The sequence below is a fragment of the Hyalella azteca genome, unplaced genomic scaffold, assembly GCF_000764305.2.
Source record: "Hyalella azteca isolate HAZT.00-mixed unplaced genomic scaffold, Hazt_2.0.2 contig3154, whole genome shotgun sequence".
NCBI lineage: Eukaryota > Metazoa > Arthropoda > Malacostraca > Amphipoda > Hyalellidae > Hyalella > Hyalella azteca.
In genome coordinates, this window is record NW_025933406.1 from 269456 (window position 1) to 291172 (window position 21717).

At 37.6% G+C, this 21717-nt stretch overlaps 2 protein-coding genes across 3 annotated transcripts in view; one reads left to right on the forward strand and one right to left on the reverse strand.

Moving 5' to 3' along the window:
* Positions 1-3894, forward strand: part of LOC108675438 (hemicentin-1) — a 65452-nt gene extending 61558 nt beyond the window's left edge. For both annotated transcript variants that reach the window (XM_018163456.2, XM_018163457.2), the window contains 4 exons: positions 269-397; positions 962-1087; positions 1671-1841; positions 2128-3894. In XM_018163456.2, coding sequence (XP_018018945.1) covers positions 269-397; positions 962-1087; positions 1671-1841; positions 2128-2522 — 821 coding nt within the window. In that variant the 3' untranslated portion in view covers positions 2523-3894. The remainder of the gene's footprint in view (positions 1-268; positions 398-961; positions 1088-1670; positions 1842-2127) is intronic.
* Positions 3895-9146: 5252 nt separating this feature from the next.
* Positions 9147-14610, reverse strand: LOC108675440 (SWI/SNF-related matrix-associated actin-dependent regulator of chromatin subfamily E member 1-related). The gene is made up of 7 exons (XM_018163459.2): positions 14066-14610; positions 13572-13731; positions 12475-12760; positions 11888-11957; positions 11014-11104; positions 10367-10491; positions 9147-9972 (listed from the first exon to the last, which is right to left on the reverse strand). Exons 1-7 carry the CDS (start codon positions 14547-14549, stop codon positions 9827-9829), a joined length of 1362 nt encoding a protein of 453 aa, XP_018018948.1. The 5' UTR covers positions 14550-14610; the 3' UTR covers positions 9147-9826.
* Positions 14611-21717: the final 7107 nt, after the last annotated feature.

Here is a 21717-nt window from a genome sequence, read left to right on the forward strand (position 1 = left end):
TCATTCAGTAGCTTAAATGAAAGTTCGTGGTTTCTGTCACAATTTTTTTATTTTAATTTATCGATAATTTGAGGCATTTGAAAGATTCGTTCAAACCAGGAAGAAAAGGCTCTATTAAGAGGTTTGATTTCAATTTTTTGGACAATAAAAAAATATGTTTTGTTTGGACCGAACTACAAGATAAGACTATTTCCGTCATTGGACCTTGCAAAAAAACTGAAATTTCGCACAAGTTGATAATAATCAAATAATAATATACATCCATCAGTGACCGTGTATGAAGGCCGGGATTTAGTACTGGAGAAAGTAACCCGGGATGACATGGGTGCGTACATGTGCATCGCATCCAACGACATCCCTCCAGCCGTCAGCAAGCGCATACTCGTCATGGTGCACTGTGAGTTGCTCCATTTATGTCCATGAGAAAAATTATATCCCATCCAATATAATTTCAAAAAATGTACCGTGTTTTATATTAACAGTTGTTAAGCACCGAGGTTGTCAGACAATATTTTATTTGCGGAATTGAAAAGAAATGCACAATATTTTATTTTAACAGTTGTCAAGCAGCAAGTTTGTAAGAAATATATTTGATTTATGAAATTGAAACGTCATATTCCTCTCGAACCAAATTTTAATGAATTTAATCCGGACGAAACCAGATAGTAAACTTCAACTTATTGTTGTGTGCTGATAATCAATTACATGTTGTTTTTACGAAAATTTGCTTTATAGTTTTATATTAATACTTGCTTACTATTTGTATATATTTTCTCTATCGATCAGTAAAATTTACTTCGAATGTGAGTCGTAAAGACATTTAAAAACCAGCCGAAAATTTAAATTTATAGTCTAAATAAAGAGTACTGAGCATGCCTTGCATGCAGGCATATATTATATATAGCAAATACTATAATATGCATATGTACCTCTGGATAACTGCTGGTATTCATCCGCTCAGTTCATCCGCTGGTGCGGATCCCTAACCAACTTGTGGGAGCACCGCGCGGTACGGACGTAACACTAGAATGTGAGGTCGAAGCGAGCCCCAAGAGTATAAACTATTGGACCAAACTAGACCAGCATGGTGAGCACTATAAGACAGAAACGGAATAGATAAAGCATTTCTATAACTGTAGTCCAACATCAGGATATAGGTAAAATTAGCATGCTAGAGAATATAAATCAGTGTTGTGGACCGGCATCAGATCGCGATTGAAATTCAGTTGATTAGATTGAAATTGAACAAAAACGAATATGTGTTTCTAAAATTCCATAAGGTTAACAATGTATAACAACCCACACCAATAATATTTAATGACTATACTTTTGAGATCGGCAGCTAACGAAATAAGCGGTCATGGTTATTCTGAACCTTGTTCGTGTTTAATCAATGTCTATTACAATATCCATCTATGATAAATCAGCAGAACTAATTTGCGGCTGATAACGCGCCAACGATCGAGGGGAACATAAAAAAGCCCGTACACGATAACACTTCCTGATATTATATATTATTTCTGTGTCGCATGTTACGCAGGTCTCGTCATTTTTGACAGTCGAAAGTACGTTAAGGAAGAGATCACAAAAAACCCGTTCACGATGATATTCCTTGATAATATATGACATTTTTGTGCCCCAGTCTCTTTCTTATATAATTTCTGTCTCAGGTCCCGTCATTGTTGACAGTCGAAAATACGTCAACGAAGAAATCATCAAGAACCCGTACACGATGGCGTTGCGCCTCTCGGTCAAGAACTTGGACGAAGGCGACTTCACGACCTACTCCTGCACGGCCAAGAACTCCCTCGGCGAAGTCGTGGGCAGCATCAAGCTCTATGGTAAGACAATTTATGCAATAATAATACAGTGTTAATATTTCCTTGTTATACTAGCTTAAGAATCTCTGTATTCGTAACGCACTGCGCAATGCAACTTGTATTGAAAACTCACGCATAATACGTAATCTTTCAAATGAGAATGAAGTCATATACTTCTAGTCACATATATCACATACCTGATATTTCATAAATATCAAAGCATCAAAACATTTTAGCACAGAGATCAATATATTTTATCACAGATTTCAATATATTTCACCCCACCGATCAATATATTTTTCCGCAGAAATCGAGCCGCCTTCCCCCCGAACTACCGCCACCGAGCCGCCCCCCGTGACCGAGTCTCGGGACCTGTTATCTGGTGGCCGCAACCACGCCGACATCGCGACACGGGTAGACGTGGTTGCACCAGGCGACCAGCGCTCGTACCACCACCAAATCAACCGCTATGCATATTCAACCAGACCACCACCTTATCTCAACCAGCCCACAACCATTGGCTCGCATTACTCGCAGAATAATTACCGGGATATTCTAGGCATGAGTTCGGGTGCTGGAAGCTCGATGGGTGTCTATGATAGAGCATGGCGCGTGCTGGTAATGGTGGTGTGCGGTATCATTTCCGTGGTGGTTTTGGGTGAAAATACCCGCAATGGTGAGTGGAATGTAATGCTACAATGAAGACTGTAGTTTATTTCAGTATATTCCATGAAGTTACAAACACTTATTTTTGATCTTGCATCCAATAAATTTGATAAGACATGGGCAACTATATCCAAGTAGTGGGTTTCAGTGCACTTGCATTGTAAGTTTCGGTGCTTCCTTTCCGGTATCGTGAGATTTTCCCTATAAATACGCGCTGTTGACCACTAGGAATTCATATATCAATCAATTCAACGCTTGATTTCCATTACATAGTAGCAAAAGCAACGAATTTCAGAGCCCCAGAAAATTTTTTAAGATTTTTCTGGGAAGATCCATTCGAAAATACAATTTTTAATCTACTAAATTAAAGTAAGTCTGCCTTATTTCCTTACTTCAACCCATAGACGAATTTTTGTTGGTCGTCAAGCCGATTTCCTCCACGTGGCAACCTATTTCAACTGGAAATTATTTAATAGCATTTCAAGGTAAACTCAAGTTCACTGAAGCGAAATTGAGATTTCAGGACATCTGAGAGAAAAAAACTCAGTTGGGATAATGAAGCTACCATAAATGGTACCCGGATAATAGAGCTACTACCTACTATAAATGGTACCCGGATAATGAGCTTGCCATAAATGGTATCCGGATAATGGAGCTACCATAAATGGTACCCGAATAATGGAGCTACTATAAATGGTACAAGGATGCTTTCACTACCAAAAACGATTATTAGCTTGCAGTTTGTTCATTTCAAAAGAATGTCTGGCAAAGATTTGCAACGATTACCAAGCGCCGCCCACCTATCAAATTCAGAGAGTTCTGTTAGTTAAAAAACTTATTATTAGTACAATAAATTATTGAAAATGCAACTAATACTGCACATTAACAGGTAAAATGTTGTATTTGTGGTTGGTAATGCTCTGTGGTTAGTTTTGATTCGATCGTTAAAAATTTTTTTGGAAGCACTGATGTTGACACCCAGGGCATATGCATATGGTATAGCATTCAATATATTTGGGATAGCAGACAGTATTTAAAATAGCAGAAAATATATTTTGGATAGCAGACAATAAAAATTGGATATAATATCGGATGGTGAATCTGTCGGCTAGAGAGCGATCGAAATTTGACAAATAAATTACTCGGTGCAAAAGTTATGATGCGCCAAAGAATGCAATAAAAGGATAGCTAATTTTAAAACAATGCAATAAATATATGATCATGGAAACAACACCCATAGAAGCAATAAGAATGAGTTAACATTTGATTGCAATAATTATTGAAATCTCAAACATATTCTTCAATGCTCGTATATATCTACCCAATTGAAGACAGCATAAAGTTTTGTGTGTCAAGGGCTAAAAATTTCAAATTTGAAAAAACTGATTCTTAGTTTAGTAAATACCAAAAAATTAAAAACACAAAAAAATTAAAAAGATTCGATTTCAATATATTTAGGACGTTAATGCTACTGTTAAAATTAATGCTACCACTTCATGGAGTCAAACATTAACTCTATGTGTGCATCGTAGTTAACGGATAGCATTAACAAGTAATTCAATTATGAGCAGTAAATGCTTTATACATAATTTATTCACGTATTGCGTAAAAGAATCAGCAATCGACTGATTCTAACCACGAAGAATTGCTCATACAATTATTTTATTCGGACATTTGTGTGTAGATTTAGCTTGTATTGCCTCGAACCGCGATGTATACTGGCTGCTTTATGTGAAGCGGATCTGTACGTGTGTGTCTGTGTGTGTGTGTGTGTGGTGTGTTCGATACTTAATTGTACAGATTAATCATTATTAAGGCATGTTAATATTGTGTATGTTTCTTCAGTAACATTCGCATGTTGCAAACCTTCATAATTGGCAGTGTTTAAAGCATTAAAAGATGGTACATGATAAATACATGATTATTTATATTCACAAAAAAACATGGATTCGTAAGTAAATGAAGTAATAAAACAAAATAATTCTTACCCGACAGGCAATTAAAGAAAAATATTGGAACAACATAATCATGACGACTCAAATTATTTGTGAAACCTTTTTAGGGCCTGGAGTTGCGCGCAGGTATTTCTTATATATTTTAAGTAGATTACTGAATATTGATTATTTATAATAATGCGAATTTGCAGAAGCTTTTTATTCTAAAATGCTGTTAAACTAATAGAATTTCGTGTTCCTATTTCAATTCCTAAGAAGTTACATATAGTTGAGATTTTTCTTGCGAACGATGGCAAAAGATAACTTAACACAATTAATTTCAATATATCCTTAAAAAACAACTTGGGCCTGAATGGAGGAAGATTGTTTAGCTGACAATTCTTGATTCATCATTCATTTCATAGCAATACCAGTTTAACTTAATGGTAAGAAATCCACAATCTCCATTATTGGAGATGACGAATATTATCAAACGGTAGCAAAGCAATACGATTGCAATAATCTTGATCTTAAAGTTCACAACCTCAAGTTAATCCTGACCTCGATGTTAAGTTGAAGATCTTAGAACAGATACTGACCTTACTACAAACTTGAGCGATTTAGAAAGGCCTTACACTGAAACGTTTTCATTTTTCATTCCCCTCAAATTCAGTTTTGAAATACCTGACTGCCATTTATACTTCCACATAATTCTTAGCAACAATTTCACTAATTAAATGACGAAGTTATTAAAAAAAATATTTGTCTTGTAATACTAGCGCGTGTAGGGTAAAAAAAGCGACATGGCTGGAGATTTTCATTCAATTGTAATTTAAAGGAAATCGAATTCTTTTCTATCTTGTTGAACCACTGCGTAAATGGTTTGGTTAGCCCTTCATTATGAAGAAATATTATTCGAAACTTTGTGAATTACTTTTGTCTGTTTGTGAGACTTTCGAATAATTCTACATGTTATTATTATTATTATTATTATTCCACGAAGAGATTGTCGTGGCGTCTCGTTCAGATCGAACTTCGAGGGCACGTTACAAGCGGCTAAAAAACACAAGATGATAAAAACAGATGACATCTATGCTAAAACAGAGGACCTATGCCAAGACTGATGACGTCTATACTAGAACAAATAACACCTATGCTAAACCAGTAATATCCATGATAAATTAGATAACGGCTAGGCCTAAGATTCAAAGGCTCTACGGAAAAGTTCTGTTTTTAGGCGTCGACGAAACAACGTCAGCGAAGAAGCAGATGTCACCGATGCTGGCAGACCATTCCATGTTCTGGCCGCAGCGACCGGGAACGCTCTGTCGCCGACGGTGGACAGACGTGAGGNAACATCCAGCAACCCGCCAAGGTCATGGGTTGGTAAGGTAACGTGACAGACCATGCCGAAGGCAGACAGCAGATCGTTCAGCTGACGCGCCCATTGGTCGTCGGCACGATCCAGTCGAACATTAAGATCACCAGTGATAAAAACGTGACCGGTGAGGGTCACAAGTCTAGTTAAAACATCGCTTAATTCAACAAAAAAATCACGTGTGACAGCAACTGATCCGGGACGATAGATGACGACAGCAACACATGCGAACGAGCCGCAAGCGACCGTGACACACAGCAGCTCGAAGGTGGTGGGTCGGGAGCCGATGTCGAGCCTGGTCAGATTCACGCCGCAGGCGACGGTCGCTAGTCCGCCGTGATTCGTCACTAGGGTGTTGGGCTGCGCGCGAGGCCGTGCACGCTCGACCACTTGGAGTCCCTCAGCCCGAAGACGCGCGATGGAAACCGAGTCAGCATCATGCCAGGTCTCGGTCAAGAAGACGACATCCAGAGAGCGCGAGCGGCGGATGTGAAGGAACTCATCAACTTTGTTGTTCAGTGAACGGATGTTTAGGCTGCCGAACATTAACCGGCGACACGTCTGCGCGGAGTGACGATCGACATGGACACTGCGCAGGTTATGAGGCCTGCGAGCCGACACAGGTCCACGTTCAGCAGCAGAAGGATCAGCCGACGTACAGTCTAGCACAGGTGGCTGCCGTCGTGGCAACGGCCGATTGCCAATTATCACAAATGCACCACCGTCGCACACAACCCGATACATGGCGGCAGTACGCCTCTTACGACCGGCACGGCATCCGCGATAAGACAGACGAGGGGCGGGAGTAGCAACGAGCAAATTGACTCTTTGACGTACGGATGGATCGAGGGTTGCAGCGGCTGGCCGCAGGCCAAGCAGCTGCATTGTCGAGTAGGCTAATGGTGCCATGGATATCAGCCCAAATCAAATCACATGTGTACGTAATTTATACATGTGTTATACATTTATACATTTATACATGTGTGTAATACATGTGTACGTAATTTGTACCAAAACTTCCAACGGTGTAGGTATATATAGTAGATCGTATAGTTATTAAACTAATTAACGTCTGATATATATGTAATTACTGTTATAAATATATTGAATGGAACTGATGTTAGATCAGGAAATGTCATGCGTTGTAGTAGGATGTGTATACGTTGCATTAAACAATTGTGAAAAACTTGAACATTGAAAGGAATTCACCAGTGTATCCTGGAATGTTTATCAAAGAGAATTTATCAACACATTTATTTAATCCTGCTGGACCAAAGCAAACAAACAGTGGGTCCCTCGAACACAATTCAAACTATCACCGAAAAAAGCAATAGCATGATAATGTTTCCCGTAATATTTGCAGGATTGTAAATGCATCAGTTATATAATTACTCAAAGTCTTTTATATAAATTTTACCGATGGGACACTTAGGACCCAAAATTACCGCATGAAAAACTAAACCATGTATAATTTCCCGAAATTTGCAACTAAAAATTCAGTGATTACCTTCTCATTAATCAAATTTTTTTTAATTAATAATAGCAAATTATAGTCGTTCTAATAATAAGTATGATCTTTGAAACTCGGAGGAGGATTTGAGTATGTATAATATGAGACTTGGACCTCAGAAGTTGGTTTAACTGAATGCTGACATATCACTCTGTTAAAAATAAATAGTTTGATATTTTATTGTCACTTATCGAATTTTAGCAAACATTATTAAATAATTTCAACTCTGTAATTGTGTAAATATTTACCGATGATAAAAGATTGGATAAAACAAGATGCCTTTTTTCTTTTCCACTATAGTATAGTGTAGTTTTGATATAGAATCCTATATCACCTAAAGAATTGAACTCCTTAGAAAATGCAAGCCTGGGTGCCTAATGTTTACGTCATAAAAGTTTTCTTTACACGCAACTGTTATGTATTTCATTCAATAGCAAAACCATAGCACACAAAAGAACGAGTTTTATTGTTTTACAAGTGTGTGCTTGAGAACCAAGACGGCCAAATCGGTAGACAATAAAGAAGTATATTTGATTAATGAGGAAAAATCTTGAAACCAGTAGGATGCTGATTTGATTCGTTGTGATCGTTCGATGCACACAAACACATTTGACCAGAATGAAAATTTGCGCAAGTGAATAGACTAAACTGAATTGTCGAAAGCATATACGTATTATACAGGACGTGCCAATAGCTTCCAGCAAGAAGAACCAAAATGCGAAGGCGTTCCCAATAACGCTGCGAAGAAATTTCACTCGAGCACTGAACGTGAGTAGGTTTTGAGCGGCATTGTAAGTCCACAGTTAGGTTGCTCCACAGATCCAACCAACGCAAAATTTTCAAAGAACCCCAGCGGAATTTTTCTTAAGGAGTTCCAAAAAGCGCGACTTCCTTGGATAAAATAAAGAAATTCTTTTTCAGGAGAAAATAAAAGAAAATAAAGAAATTCAACAGCACCACAAATAATATTGGTACTACATTTCTTGTGTAAACCAAGCGAGTGACAATTATTGATTAGAAAGGTCAAAATAAACACTTATGAAACGTTATTTTAATATAATTTGTACATTTGTGAGCATAAATTGCTAATCTAAAATTTTTGTCGGATTTCGCTAGTTATAGTTACCATAACACATACTATATAACGTAAAGTCTAAGCGAGTGTGGACACTCAAGGTATAAGATCGTTAATAACATTACAATTTCACCTCAATAACATTTCAGCAGCATATCAGCCAAATAAATGTCACTTACCACGAGTCATGACGAACAGTAAATTATAAAATAAGTAAATCATACTACAATAAAAAAATATCACAACTTTGGGTAAATCTGGTTTTCGAACATTTAAATTTTCGTATTAAACAACCCTTGTATTACAGTTTACCTACCATAGAGGTCAGTAATTTGTTGCATTAAAAATGCCAGAGTCCCGGGAATACAGAACGAATATTTTAGTGGAGAAATAAGGAGTGAATTTATTTCTCAGAAAACAGAAATATCTAGAAAACGAAATTTAATGAAAGCCAGCACGCTCGACGTTTGGCTGAGTTCGAAACTTTCCGTACGCAATTAAACGTATACAGAACATGAAACTTATCACGAACTAATGAGATAGTAAATTCATCGTGCACTTAGTGACAGGAAAGTCGTGAGGGGAAAAAGAATCACAATTTCTGGGAAGAAAAAATAGTGGCTTTAATGCCCGGAGTTCACGAATTATGGTATATTGTTGCCTTGAATCAATCCGTTACACAATGCACTGTACAGGACACATCACTGCAGAACACACAACACCACATCACACATCACTGCTAGACACACAACACCCATCACACATTACACATCACTGTATCACACAACACTATATCACACATCACCACATAACATAACACCATATCACACATCACTGCATCACGCATCACCGCATCACATAACACCACATCACACATCACTGCAAGACACAGTACAACACATCACGAATCACGACATCGCACAACACCACATCACATATCACTGCAGGACACAGTACAACACATCACCCATCACACAACACCACATCACACTTCACTGCAGGACACAGTACAACACATCACGACATCAAACATCAGCACATCAGACAACACCACATGCCACATCACTGCAGGACACAGTACAACACGTCGCAACATCACACATCACACAACACCACCTCGCTAAACTCTTACAAACACCGCCTGGACAGCACTCAAACGGACCTGTGCCCCCAATGTCATTCACTCCCCCACACCGTCAAGCATCTTCTGCTCGAGTGCCCGGAGCTGGCAGCACCCAGGCGCCGGCAGGCATAACATCCATCACGCAGTTGTGGTCCGAGCCGGCTCGGGTGGCGGCTTTCCTGCGCGGCGCGGGCTTCCTGGCGTGACCGGGGCTCGGGGAACATCAACAACAACAACACCACATCACATATCACTGCAGGACACAATACAACACATCACGACATCACACATCAGCATATCACACATCATCACACGACACATCACTGCAGCAGGAGGCCCGTCACAATGTGCTGGACGGTGAGCTGCACGGAGCGGTTGAGGGCGGCAGGGGGCGACGCGGTGAGGGCGGCGTGCAGGGACGCCAGGTATTCGTCTATACATTTGGCCGTGGGTGGCGTCGTCCAACCTGTGTGTTATTTGATCAATTACCTCAATTATATCAATTATAAACGATTATTATGCATTACCATGTGTAATTTATTAAACAATTATCTATGTTTTTTTTTTTAGTGGGACGCCATCTATGCATTTGGCCGCGTCTGGGGTCGTCTAACCTGTGTGTTATTTGAACAACTATATAAATTATACACGATTATTATGCATTACCATGGGTAATTATTTAACAATTATATAATTGTTTATGTTTTCTATTTTAGTGGGACGATAGTTCCATTTGGCCTGGGGTTGTCCAACCAGCATGTTTTTTGAACAATGACACAAACATGAAATATGACGATAACTAAAATGCAAAGCTTATTAGACAAATCAATTAATGATACTAATCAATGGCAAGTCCTCACCTGGGGCGGGAGTGGAGGTGAAGGCAGCGGCCAGATCCTCTCTGAGCTTACTGAGGTGACGTTGCAGAGCCTCCGACTTCTTCTTCAGCTCTGCAGTCTCTGCTTCGTACCTCTGCAGGCTCAGTCTGTAACGTGCCAGTTAATAACAAACAATTATTATATTCTTATGCTTGAATTGGTATTAACAGACACATAACTAAAAACAATCATCCTATAATTTGCCAGTTATTTATTTGCTCATAAATATATATTCATGTTAGCCACGTAACTAAGAATAGGTACATTTCATCAAATATTTGGGGAGTGAGGACTGAATACCAGAGACTCGTTTACATATACCAGGTCCTGAATGGAGGTTTCCATACAGGAAACTGAATGTGTGAGGTTCTAAACCGAATGAGTAAGGAAACCAATGAGTCGAGTTGAATGGAAGACCAAATCCGTAAGGAAACTTATGGTTGTAGGTTCGAGAACAGTAAGTTGCAGTATCATGAGATATATTCAAGTTTAAATGTACTAGCATAAAATGCGCGTTACTTCATAACATAACATGCACGTTACTTCATAACATAACATGCACGTTACTTCATAACATAACATGCACGTTAATTCATGTCACACAACATGGCCGCTACTGCCCACGTCACCTGCAGGAGTCGATGTGCTTGTGTAACAACGCGTTCTGCTCCTCGCACTCAACGTTAGACTTGCGCAGCTGCCGCAGCTCTGCCTCGCGACCTGCAGCAACGGTACACTCAGTGGCAAACAAGACAACCAAAACTGACAATCAGCATAAATAAACCTTAACACAAACTAAACAAACAAGCAAACAAAAATAAACTTTAAACACCAAGAGAAATTCAAAAGCAAAAAAAAAACGCCAAGCAAATTCACCATATCGACATTGAAACAATTTTGGAGTCCAGCTCCATCATCAGTTCGACAATCTAAAAATGAATACAATAATTTTATAATTAAAAATTATAAAAAATAAATGATTGTATTCATTTTTAGATTGTCGAACTGATGATGGAGCTGGACTCCGAAACGTTTTCAATATCGATATGGTGAATTTGCTTGGCGTTTTTTTGTTTTTAAATTCCTTGTGAACTTGCAAAATAAGCAGTCTGATAATATAAGTATACTTTAACACCAAGAAAAAGCACAAGAAACTCTAACAAGAGCAGAGCCACATCAAACATAAATAGAATATAAAAAAAACATTAAGTATTACATCGCTCTCCGTCATTTATTAGCATTAGTCATTTTTTATTCTCATTCTTGCTATATCTCATTTTCAATAACCTATTATTTATTCTCCTACAGTCCTCTGCCACCAACAGCACAAAACAACAAATTTTAATTACAATAAAATTAATAGAATTAATTCCATTTCATGAGCAATGTGTCGGCGAATCAGCAGAGCTAGCAACAAAACATAAGATTGAAAAAAGTAATCACAACAGATAAAAGTAGATATATTAAGATATAAATGAAGAGGCCAAGTATTACAGAACAAACCTTTATTGTGCCTCAAGAACTGCTCCGTGAAGATGGGAATTTCGAGTGGTAGTGAACTATCATAGAAACTCTGAAATTATATAAAAAAATCATTTTAGCAATCAGATGTTCCCATCCACAATTCAAATTTAACATATATTGTAAATAATCGTTATTGCATCTGCTGAAAATTAATTTAGCAATTGATAATGGTACTCCTTGAAAAAGTATGTACGAGAAAGTAAGTTATGAAGTAGAATATTTTGGCACAAGAGATACTAATTGTGTTAAAAATGCTCAACTCAAGTGAAGAATTATGATTAATTCAAGGAAGAAACTAAACAGTAGGTAAATAAATGAGCCGGACCCTCATATCAACATCGCCATAAGAACTAGCCAATCTGAAATGAGGCATATGTAAACAAACATTGTCAATATATAATAGATAAATAGAATTTTATGCAGACAATAACACTTATATGTCAAAAAACATGAACAGTATATATAATATGACATCTTTGCTTGACAACAGAAATTGAAGAATTCCTCACATTTGTAATTTCTATAATTGTGTCCAGAAAATATCAGATTAATTATCAAAAACGTACAAAATCATCACTGTCATCTTTGGCTTGCGTGACAATGCCATTGGAGATCAAAGATGGGCATTCCCGCCTGGGACGTTTAGTGTCAGGAGGAGTGGAAGCCTCATCTTCAATTGGGGTCTTGTGTGGGGCAGTGAGGTCTTCCATATGAAGCTTGTTTGGGGTTGTCATGGCAGCGTTGATGTTGACAGCAGATTCATCAGCAAGGCTTTCTTCTTGTTGCTTTTGCTGTGCCATGAAATTCTTATACGAGTCAGTCTTTGTGTACACCAACAGCTCCTTCTGGTACCTGTCAAGTCATACCATTTTTATCAGTGTAAACCAACAGCTCCTGGTATCTGTTAAGTCAAACCATTTTTATCAGCTTTCAAGGAAAATATTCATCAAAAATACTCATTTTAACATAATTGGCTCTCAAAAAATATCATACTTTCATGAAATGACTAAGAAACAACCAAATACGAACATAAATGAATGAATTGAAGTTTCACATTGGAAAAATATAATTTAAAATATGGTACTGAAATAGTTCCCATTTTGGACATTAAACTACTCTGAAAGCATGATAATTAAAATAAGCCTATATTTAAACTTTACCAATGATACCACCTGCCATAGATCTGGATTATTAATAACGTATGAAGACATCTTTAGATTTTTATCTTAAGATATTTGGTAGTAACATAAGCAATTCTTAAACAAATAAAAAGACAGAAAAATTTGTTAGTTAACAAATTCATTTCCATTACTGAGACGAAATAAAATCATATTAATTATGTTTTACAAACAAATGTATGTAAAGACAGTTTTGAATTGACAGAATTGATACACAATTCAAGAATAGCGGTACACTAGAATAATGCTTCATCACATTTACTTTTCAAGTAGTATAGTTAATTCATTTAGAATGCTTTAATGCATTAGTTCTGTAAATCCATATGCAAAAATAACAAGTTGATGCAAGCATACTTGGACACCGTAAGTACATTAAATAAATGTAAAAACACAAATAATAAATTTATACAAATACACGATTACAGTGCATTTCTGCCTGTACATTTATAAATGATGTTGAGAGTAAATATTGTATCTGGGTTCACCTTTCCTTTTCGACTTCAGAAGCATCAAGGTATTTCTGCTTCTGAGCAGCATCCATACCAGCCCATTTGTGGGCCACAATCTTGGCCAGCTCAGCAAAGGAGGGCGGAGACTCGCTAAGTCGTAGCTCCTCCCTCTGTGCCGCCATGTACAGCATGTAGCCTGGCGAACAGGTTGGAATTATATATAAGAATGGTGGTTCATACATTAAAGATCAATTAACCTTGGTAGCTTAATTAATTTTAAAATATCAGCTAAAAATAAAGTAATAATATATTTTTAGCTGCAAAGGATATATGCACTTGTTACCTCTCATGAAATATGGACTTGGTAAAATTGTGAGAATGCATACTGATCACAGAATGGACACCACTGAAGTTTCAGCAAAGTTAAGACTGAAATGTTTGAGATTGCAAATCAGATTAGATATTATTTCTGCAAACAATTTAGTCAGCAACAAATGATGGAAAGCCAATAAAAAGAAAAGATGCCTCACCTGACAGGGGAGCTTTAGGAGCATCTTTTGGTAAACATCGTCTTTTGCGACCTCTTGGCCAGCCTTTCTTTCTGGCACTTAGCTGACCAGGTGGTGCACTGTTACCTCCACTGGCACATGCTTTGATGTCAGTTACACAAGCAATGGCAGCAACATCAGCATTTGGATTATTACTGTGAGTAATAGGTGTCACTGGCATTGCTGATGCTGCTTCAAGAGATCCAGTAATATCTGGAGCTGTTTCAAACTCAGAGGGGCAGTCAGGGACAATACTCTTCTCAGGAGTGTTTTTTATCATCTCAAAAGAGTTATTTAATGCAACTGGAACATCTTTGTCTTTGTCTGAATCAGATGTGATAGCTACATCTGCTGGTGGATTTATTTTTTCTGAGGCAGTGTTTGGCTGAATATTAGTAGAAATCCTGGGAAGTTGCACTGAAGGGTTGGTGGCATTGGTCTCTTGTTTTTCATCATTCAGATCCATGGCAGTTGGGAATTTAAACACAAAACTTCAATAAAATAGTCTAGAAGAATGGGAAATCTAAAAAAATTAAATATTTTTATTGAAGTACTAGTCAAGTTAATTTTTCATTCAGATGCATAAAGAAAAAACTTCCACTTATTTTTATATTATGTAATGTAATATTATGTATGGTATACTCTGCAGCTCAGCTTAGCAGGCCATTCTGGGAATTGGGGAGAAGCCAACCCTGAAAGCCTATATGAGAGAAAAAAAAACACAAATGAGATAAAAACAACCATAATTGCAGTCAATTTCACCCATTATCATTCTTGCCTAATTTTTTTTAAATAAATAAAAATATCATATTTTCATTATGGATTTTTTAAAAATTGTAAAATAATAGTTTTTGTTGTTTTTACCTGAAATTTCAAAAAATTCTGCCCAAAATTACAAATTAGTATAGCAATTGAGCAAGCTAGAACATCTGAGACAGTCATCTGACAGACAGAACATCTAAAATCTGCAGTCAGATTTCAATCCCTGTGGGAAGGATCACTTTCTGTGGCAGGGCCAAGGCTGTTTAACATCCTACCAAAGGATCTAAGAGAGGGGGACTGGGGGAGTTCACCCTGGAGGCCTTCAAGAGACAACTGGACAAGGACATGTTCCTGGCCTCTGGGCAAGCTGCACAATCCCTGATCGACCTCCTCTGCAACAGGATTGGAATTTTCCTACTTATTTATGAAATCTCGCTGCTCTGGTGTGAAAACTTTTTAATACATTTAGAAACTTGCGGCCCCATTGGGCACTTTTGTTAACAATCAGATTGGAGATTATTCATCTGGCGGGAATCTCATGGTTCTGGAAATGGTGGGAAAGCTCTAGTCACAGCCCTAAAGAGAGATGTTGTTGCTGGAAGGCATTATTGCTTTTCTCCACTCAACCCATCTGTGTCATTAACCAATTTTCATACTTAATGCATCCTTTTGTTTCATATCGTTTCAGAACAGATATAATAATTAAATTCCAACCAAGTAAAATTCAAGCTAATAATTAAAATGCTGCCAATACAGCCCAAGGTATCAAGATAACTCTGCAATACTGTTGGGTGGGTGAAGCTCTTCCAGATAATGTATATATACCATCAACCGGGGCTACTCGGGACGGTTTTGAGCGTTTTTTGTTAACAACTTCTTATGATGAAACATTTCATAAACAAGTTTAGGCTCATTTTATAGCTCTTTGCGAGGGCTATCGAATGGCATCTTCAAAAAAATTCCATATGCTATTCGTAAGGTGCCAGAAGCAAAAAAAAAGAGTGTCCCGAGTAGCCCCGTTCGACGGGGCTACTCGTTCGACGGGGCTACTCCGGACACTGGGAATAAAACTTCATTTTAAAATATTTGAAGCATGCAGAGCATACTCATCCATTACTAACAGTACTCTGAAGTCCTCCTCTTTCATTGTAGACAATGTAGAGGTAGAATAAATGACATTTTCTGTGACTTTTACTAGTTTTTCCTTCATTGAAATGATATTACCATAAACATTAATTACCCTCAACTGGGGTGACTTAGGCTGTGTTTTTGATTCATGCTGGGGTCGTAAACGCGGGGTCGTAAACGCCGGGGTCATAAACGCCAGGGTTGTAAACCAGGTCATAAACGCCTGAGTGACTTTGGCCACTGTTTATGACCATTTATTACCCCACTTTGGCCATCATTATGAACAGGGCCAAATCACCCAGTTGACCCTATGGTATTATTGATGGGATATTACTGTATTATTGATGTGATATTATGGTATCCATGAACATGCCATTGAGCATTTACAACAACCTTGTCCACTGCAAGCTTCATATCAGCAGCATCATAGCATTTTTTCTGTATCTGTAAGCTTACAGGACAGCTTGTAATTTGTGAGACGATAAGTGAACTTTTTTTTTTCGCTCAGCAAGGTAAATGTAATCAATATTCTTTGTTTTTAATCAATTTTTTTCTTAACTGGAGCCTTTGCTAACTGAGGTTCTACTGTAAATGTGCTTTCCGGGGTGTCCCGAATAGCCCCGGGGGGGTGTCCCGATTAGCCCCGCCGTGCGGAAATGGCCGCCATTTTTTTTAATGAGATAGGCAAAATCTGTCAATTACGTTTTCAAGCCGACACCTGGGTGCAACTTTTATGTAAGTAAAATTTTTTAATACGGCAAATATTTTTTTTTGCTACAGACCTGAGCAGAAGTAACTTTTCAAAATAGCGTTTTTCACCATTTTTTTCAGGAATTTTTCAAAGCTAGTAAATGTCGTATTTTTCGACTTCCTTTATACTACATAGATAGGAAAAATGTTGTTGTTTAGGCCACTATATTTAGTTTAGCAATATTCCAATTAGTTTTGCTACTATGACTGTTTTACAACGTGTCAGAGGTGCGTCCCGAGTTGCCCCGCCAGTCCCGAGTTGCCCCGGTTGACGGTATGTATGTCTTCCTTAATACTGCATTTTTCACATATTTTTAACCATTGCATTTTTCATTTGCATTACTTGAGCACAATCCTACCATAATCTAGTTAACTTTGTTTCAAGTGTTCGTAGACATAATGCCTATTAATGGTGATGCGGTCCTTGTTTTACTTATATAACTTCACTTGCATTATTGTGTCAAATCTACTGAAAATGTTGTTTGCTTTGTGTTTATTAATTAGAATTTTTGCTTCAATAACTCTTGCAATCTAACTTACTATACTAAATTTAATTATCAATCCTTAATTTACTAATTGTTTGTTCGTTATTCAGTTATAGCATGATTGCTTCAAGTTAATCTCTAAATTTAGGCATGACGGATTGTAACCTGCTTTGCATCATAGTCACATTATGCGCAGTATATTTCATTTGTAATTTTTATATCTTTCAGCTGTCTGAGGACCTTGTCCTTATGCGCCATTGCCCGTCCTGTGCTCCCTATTCCAAACACTAAGTCCCACAGTTACCAAACACCAAGTCCCATAGACCTAAAGCACAATAAGCAATATTGTCTCTGTACATTCATTGGCATGTCAGTTATATTTTAAAATCCCATAATAAAACATAACTCTTTTGGCAACTCTTCACTTACACCATTATTAGACCAATTCAGCTTCACTTAAGTGGGTTATGAGTTAATCCCCCCGCGGCTGACACAGGAACAATGTTTTCCACACTGGCTCTGCAATCTGCATTTATCTGCAACACTAGCAGCAGCAAGAAGCAAGCAACAGCATTATGCATCAGCTGGCCTGCAAGTTCTTACTAAATCTTGCAAGATCTTGCCATAGTGGCAAACCAGAGCTATTTTAGAATCAGTTAATTTTTAATTTCCTAATTTACTCAAGATCTAAACCAATTTCTCAAGCATGATAATGCCAGTATCCAGGATACTTTACTGGTCTACTTAAGTTATAGGACTCAAAAATGAACATAGGGGGAGAGTCTAAAAAAACTCTCTGCTTTGCCACTCAGGGCTGGAAAAGTCCTATTTTTGTCTGAAATATCATGGCTCTAATATCATATAATTTCAGTAGGTATGAAATCTCATGGCTCGAATGTCATAAATTTTTGATTGCTTGAAAAATCGCGGTTTGCACTTCACAAACATGTCATTTCATAAAATTTTCAACTTCTGCAATCTGCATTGCTTTACCGTTCCCACCAAAATATCCGGCAGAAAAAACGTAAACATCGTAATGTAAACAAAACAACTAAACATTTTGTTGAAGATCGCGCATAGTTGCAGTCATGTCAAAGCAATCAAACTGCATTAACACGTGTTCAACTTCGAGTAAAGACAAAAAATATTGTTGCCGTTTGACTATTTTAGGGTAAAATGAGAGATTTGGGGTAAGAGGTGCATGGACTTTGTAAATAAATTCGCACCTTGTAAGTGGCTTTTCATGGCCAAGATATCAAATTCACGGCTCGGTGAAATGGAATCACGGCTGGCAAATCCATATAACCACGGCTCAAAAAATTCAGTCGCGGCTTGCTAAGTAGTTATATTCCATGCCTGTTGCCACTCAGCCTGGCAGCTGGCCCAAATGAGGGCAGATGCGCAATAGTCAGAGGCGGTGATCCATCATGGCTTCATTGGCTTGGGACTGCTACCAGCTTACTGCTTACAGCTATGTGCAAAGTGCAAACTGCAAAACAAATGCTAAGGATACTAGAGTAACTAGACTTACTAGAGACTAGAGCATGGTGCAATTACATATAAATTTTAAATTACCTTAGTAATTTGAGTTTTGTGAACGCCGACCTTAAATTAGAGGAGCGGCTCGCAGCCTCCGGCAGACAACCTCCCACGCTGACAGTCTAGATAACACTGCCTGCGGCAGTGCAGCTGCCAGCTGCGCAATGAAGATTGCGCTCTAGCAATACAAAATAGTCTTGGAGTGTAAACACAGTCTTCAGAATGTGAAATGACTCTAATCTTCAAGATCATTTATAAATTAATAAAAGCAACATTCTTCCTTAAACAGACATTGGTATGCACAGAAAAACTTTCGCTAATAATAATTATGACCTCAGTTACACGTATTTCTTCGTAAAATTTACTGCTTTTTGCTTTTAATTTGTAAATGTTTTGTTGACAGGTACAATGGCGAGCTGTATTGCACTTCACGATTGTTTATACAAGTTTTAAACTGAAATACTCAGTAAAATTAGAAAATACTTGTATAAAAGCCGATGTCTATTATTAAAATTCATAAGAAATTATTTAAACATTACCTATGGCACGTTTCAAATTATAAAAATAGAAAAGCCACTCTAATGACACTTCACTGGTAGAAGATTATTGACACCACTTAATGTAAATAAAAGGATCAGGATGCAACTCGACGATCGAGTTCTCTTAAAAAAATTGGAAATGATTTTTCATTTGAGAATTACATTGTTCCTTACATTTTTAAATAATCTCCTTAGATTTTTTATTTAATGATAGTAATTAATTAATGACTACTTCCCAATACTTATTTAGATGTCAATAAATAGCTTTGTTTTAATTGGCTTCTAATCTGTAAGGGAGCTGAAAATTAACTTTCAACGAGCTAAATGAAATCAAACGATGAAAAAATTATGACAACGCACGAAAAATGATAACATTAATCTATAATTTAGTTGTTAATNGAGTGGATTAATGATAAGTGATAACTGACTAAGCTAGTCGTCATTTTATGAGCATAGTAACTTTACTAACTTAGTAAGTAATATTTATTCGTGAATCGTGATCATTCCTGAATAGGTAGTTGCATCCAGTAATCTACTTTCATATCTCCTGTAAATGGCTCCATCGCGTAAGTCTCGTAGCAGTTCTCCCTTTCTTGGCTATAACTGTTGACTGATTTCTGCTTTCAGTGCACCATTCTGAAAAAAATTAGATTAGGATCAGTTTGTTAATGAAAAACCTAGAAACCTAGTGGGAAGCAAAAAACCTAGATCTAGGTTTTTTCTGCTTCGGAGCGCCACAGTGCCTGCGGAGTGCCTGCTGGAGTGCTGGGGCTAAATGCCCAAGGATTTGCTAAAAAACCACCTTGGACTAGAGACTAGTCACTAGAGAGTAGGGATGCTAAGAGAGATAATCATTTTAATGATAATCTCCTAAAATTGCAGATGAAAATTTATTTTATTATCATTGCTAGGTAAATTAGAATGGGTTGTATAAGTTATTTATGAGTCAAGTTTGACTAATTTGCTGATAGCTTCTACATAAGTTTGAAGACCAGCAAATATTTAAATCGGTAAATATAAGTAAAAGTAAAACTAGCAGTAAAAAAAAAGAGAGAGCCTAAGTCTAAGTTGCCTAACTGCCATGGTCAGGAAGATGTGCCAGGTGCGTGGGAATTTATTTTGTCATTTTAACGACCTGCGCGGTGCGCCGTACTACGTTGGTAAAAAAATGCGCCGTGCGCCGTACTTTAGACAGCTAAAATAGTTCTACTATTTTAGTCGACAATATACGCGAGTCGAACTGACAATAATAAAATGTAAGACAAGTCCGGGTTACTTCTGACTCTTCCGGTTGTCCGCCTTGTCAGATACGGAACGTACGGTAATCGTAAACTGCGGCTGTTATACATACAAAATGTAAACAGACGGTGTTCAGTGTTGCCATATGACTTTGGAGAAAATTTCTTCTAAAATAAAGATGGCCGGGATTGCGCGAACACATGCGCAAAGATAATCAATTTTCATTACATTGCACGAACTGTCCACAGCAATAGCTTAAAAAAGTGAAAATGCACGGGAAAATTTACTGAAAACATACATCATCCTGAGTGTGGCCTAACTGGACAATTGACCTTAAGTCACCAGTAAATTACCTAGATAAAAAGTCCTATGAATCTGGCCAATTTTACCTGTTCTTTTGGCCTTTGGCTTCAACCAATTTTTTATGACAAATTCAATTGAGTAGAAAAATGCAAAAATTTTACCTGCAGTTTTGGAAATTTTCTGCCTGATATTACAAGTTGGCACAAGTGTGTCAGATAAATTGGCTATTTTTCATTGCCCTTGCCTAATTTTTCATTAATAAAATGCAATAGCCTGAAAAGGGGCATATTTTCACTTAGGCTAATCCTTTTTTTAATTGCCTTCATATTTATAGGCTTTTATCTACAATTTTTTGGAAAATTCTGCTTCATAATTAAAGATGGGATTTCACATTCAGGTGTTGCTACTGCCTGATTTTCCAGTTTTGCTTATGAGTGTGGAGAATCAGTTGAGTGGCCTTACCAGTTCCAGTCACTGCCACCGCGGGCACCGCCTCAGTCTCTCAGAGGCTCAGCTGCGGCGCTTAGCCTCTTAGGCCAGCCGCAACAAGCGCTAGCAGCGTACCGGGTCCCGGGCCAGCCGCTAAATAGATAGAAGAAATGAAACACAAGAAGAATTCATGACTGTGAGTCACTGACTGAAAAAATAAACTAACTGTTACCTAGTCAGGGCTGTCAGCGTGTCAGGCTGTAGTGGCAGACTGACAGTGGGCTACGTAGTAAGCATACTTGACAAGTGTAAAGCATACTTGACAAGTGAAAGTGCACAAAAAGTTTTAAAATGTTTTTACACTAACTCGGATTCTGTTTTGAACAAAAAAGTGAACTGTTAACTGTGATCGCAAACGAGAGTATAGACATTATTTGTATTACAGAAACACTTCCTAAAA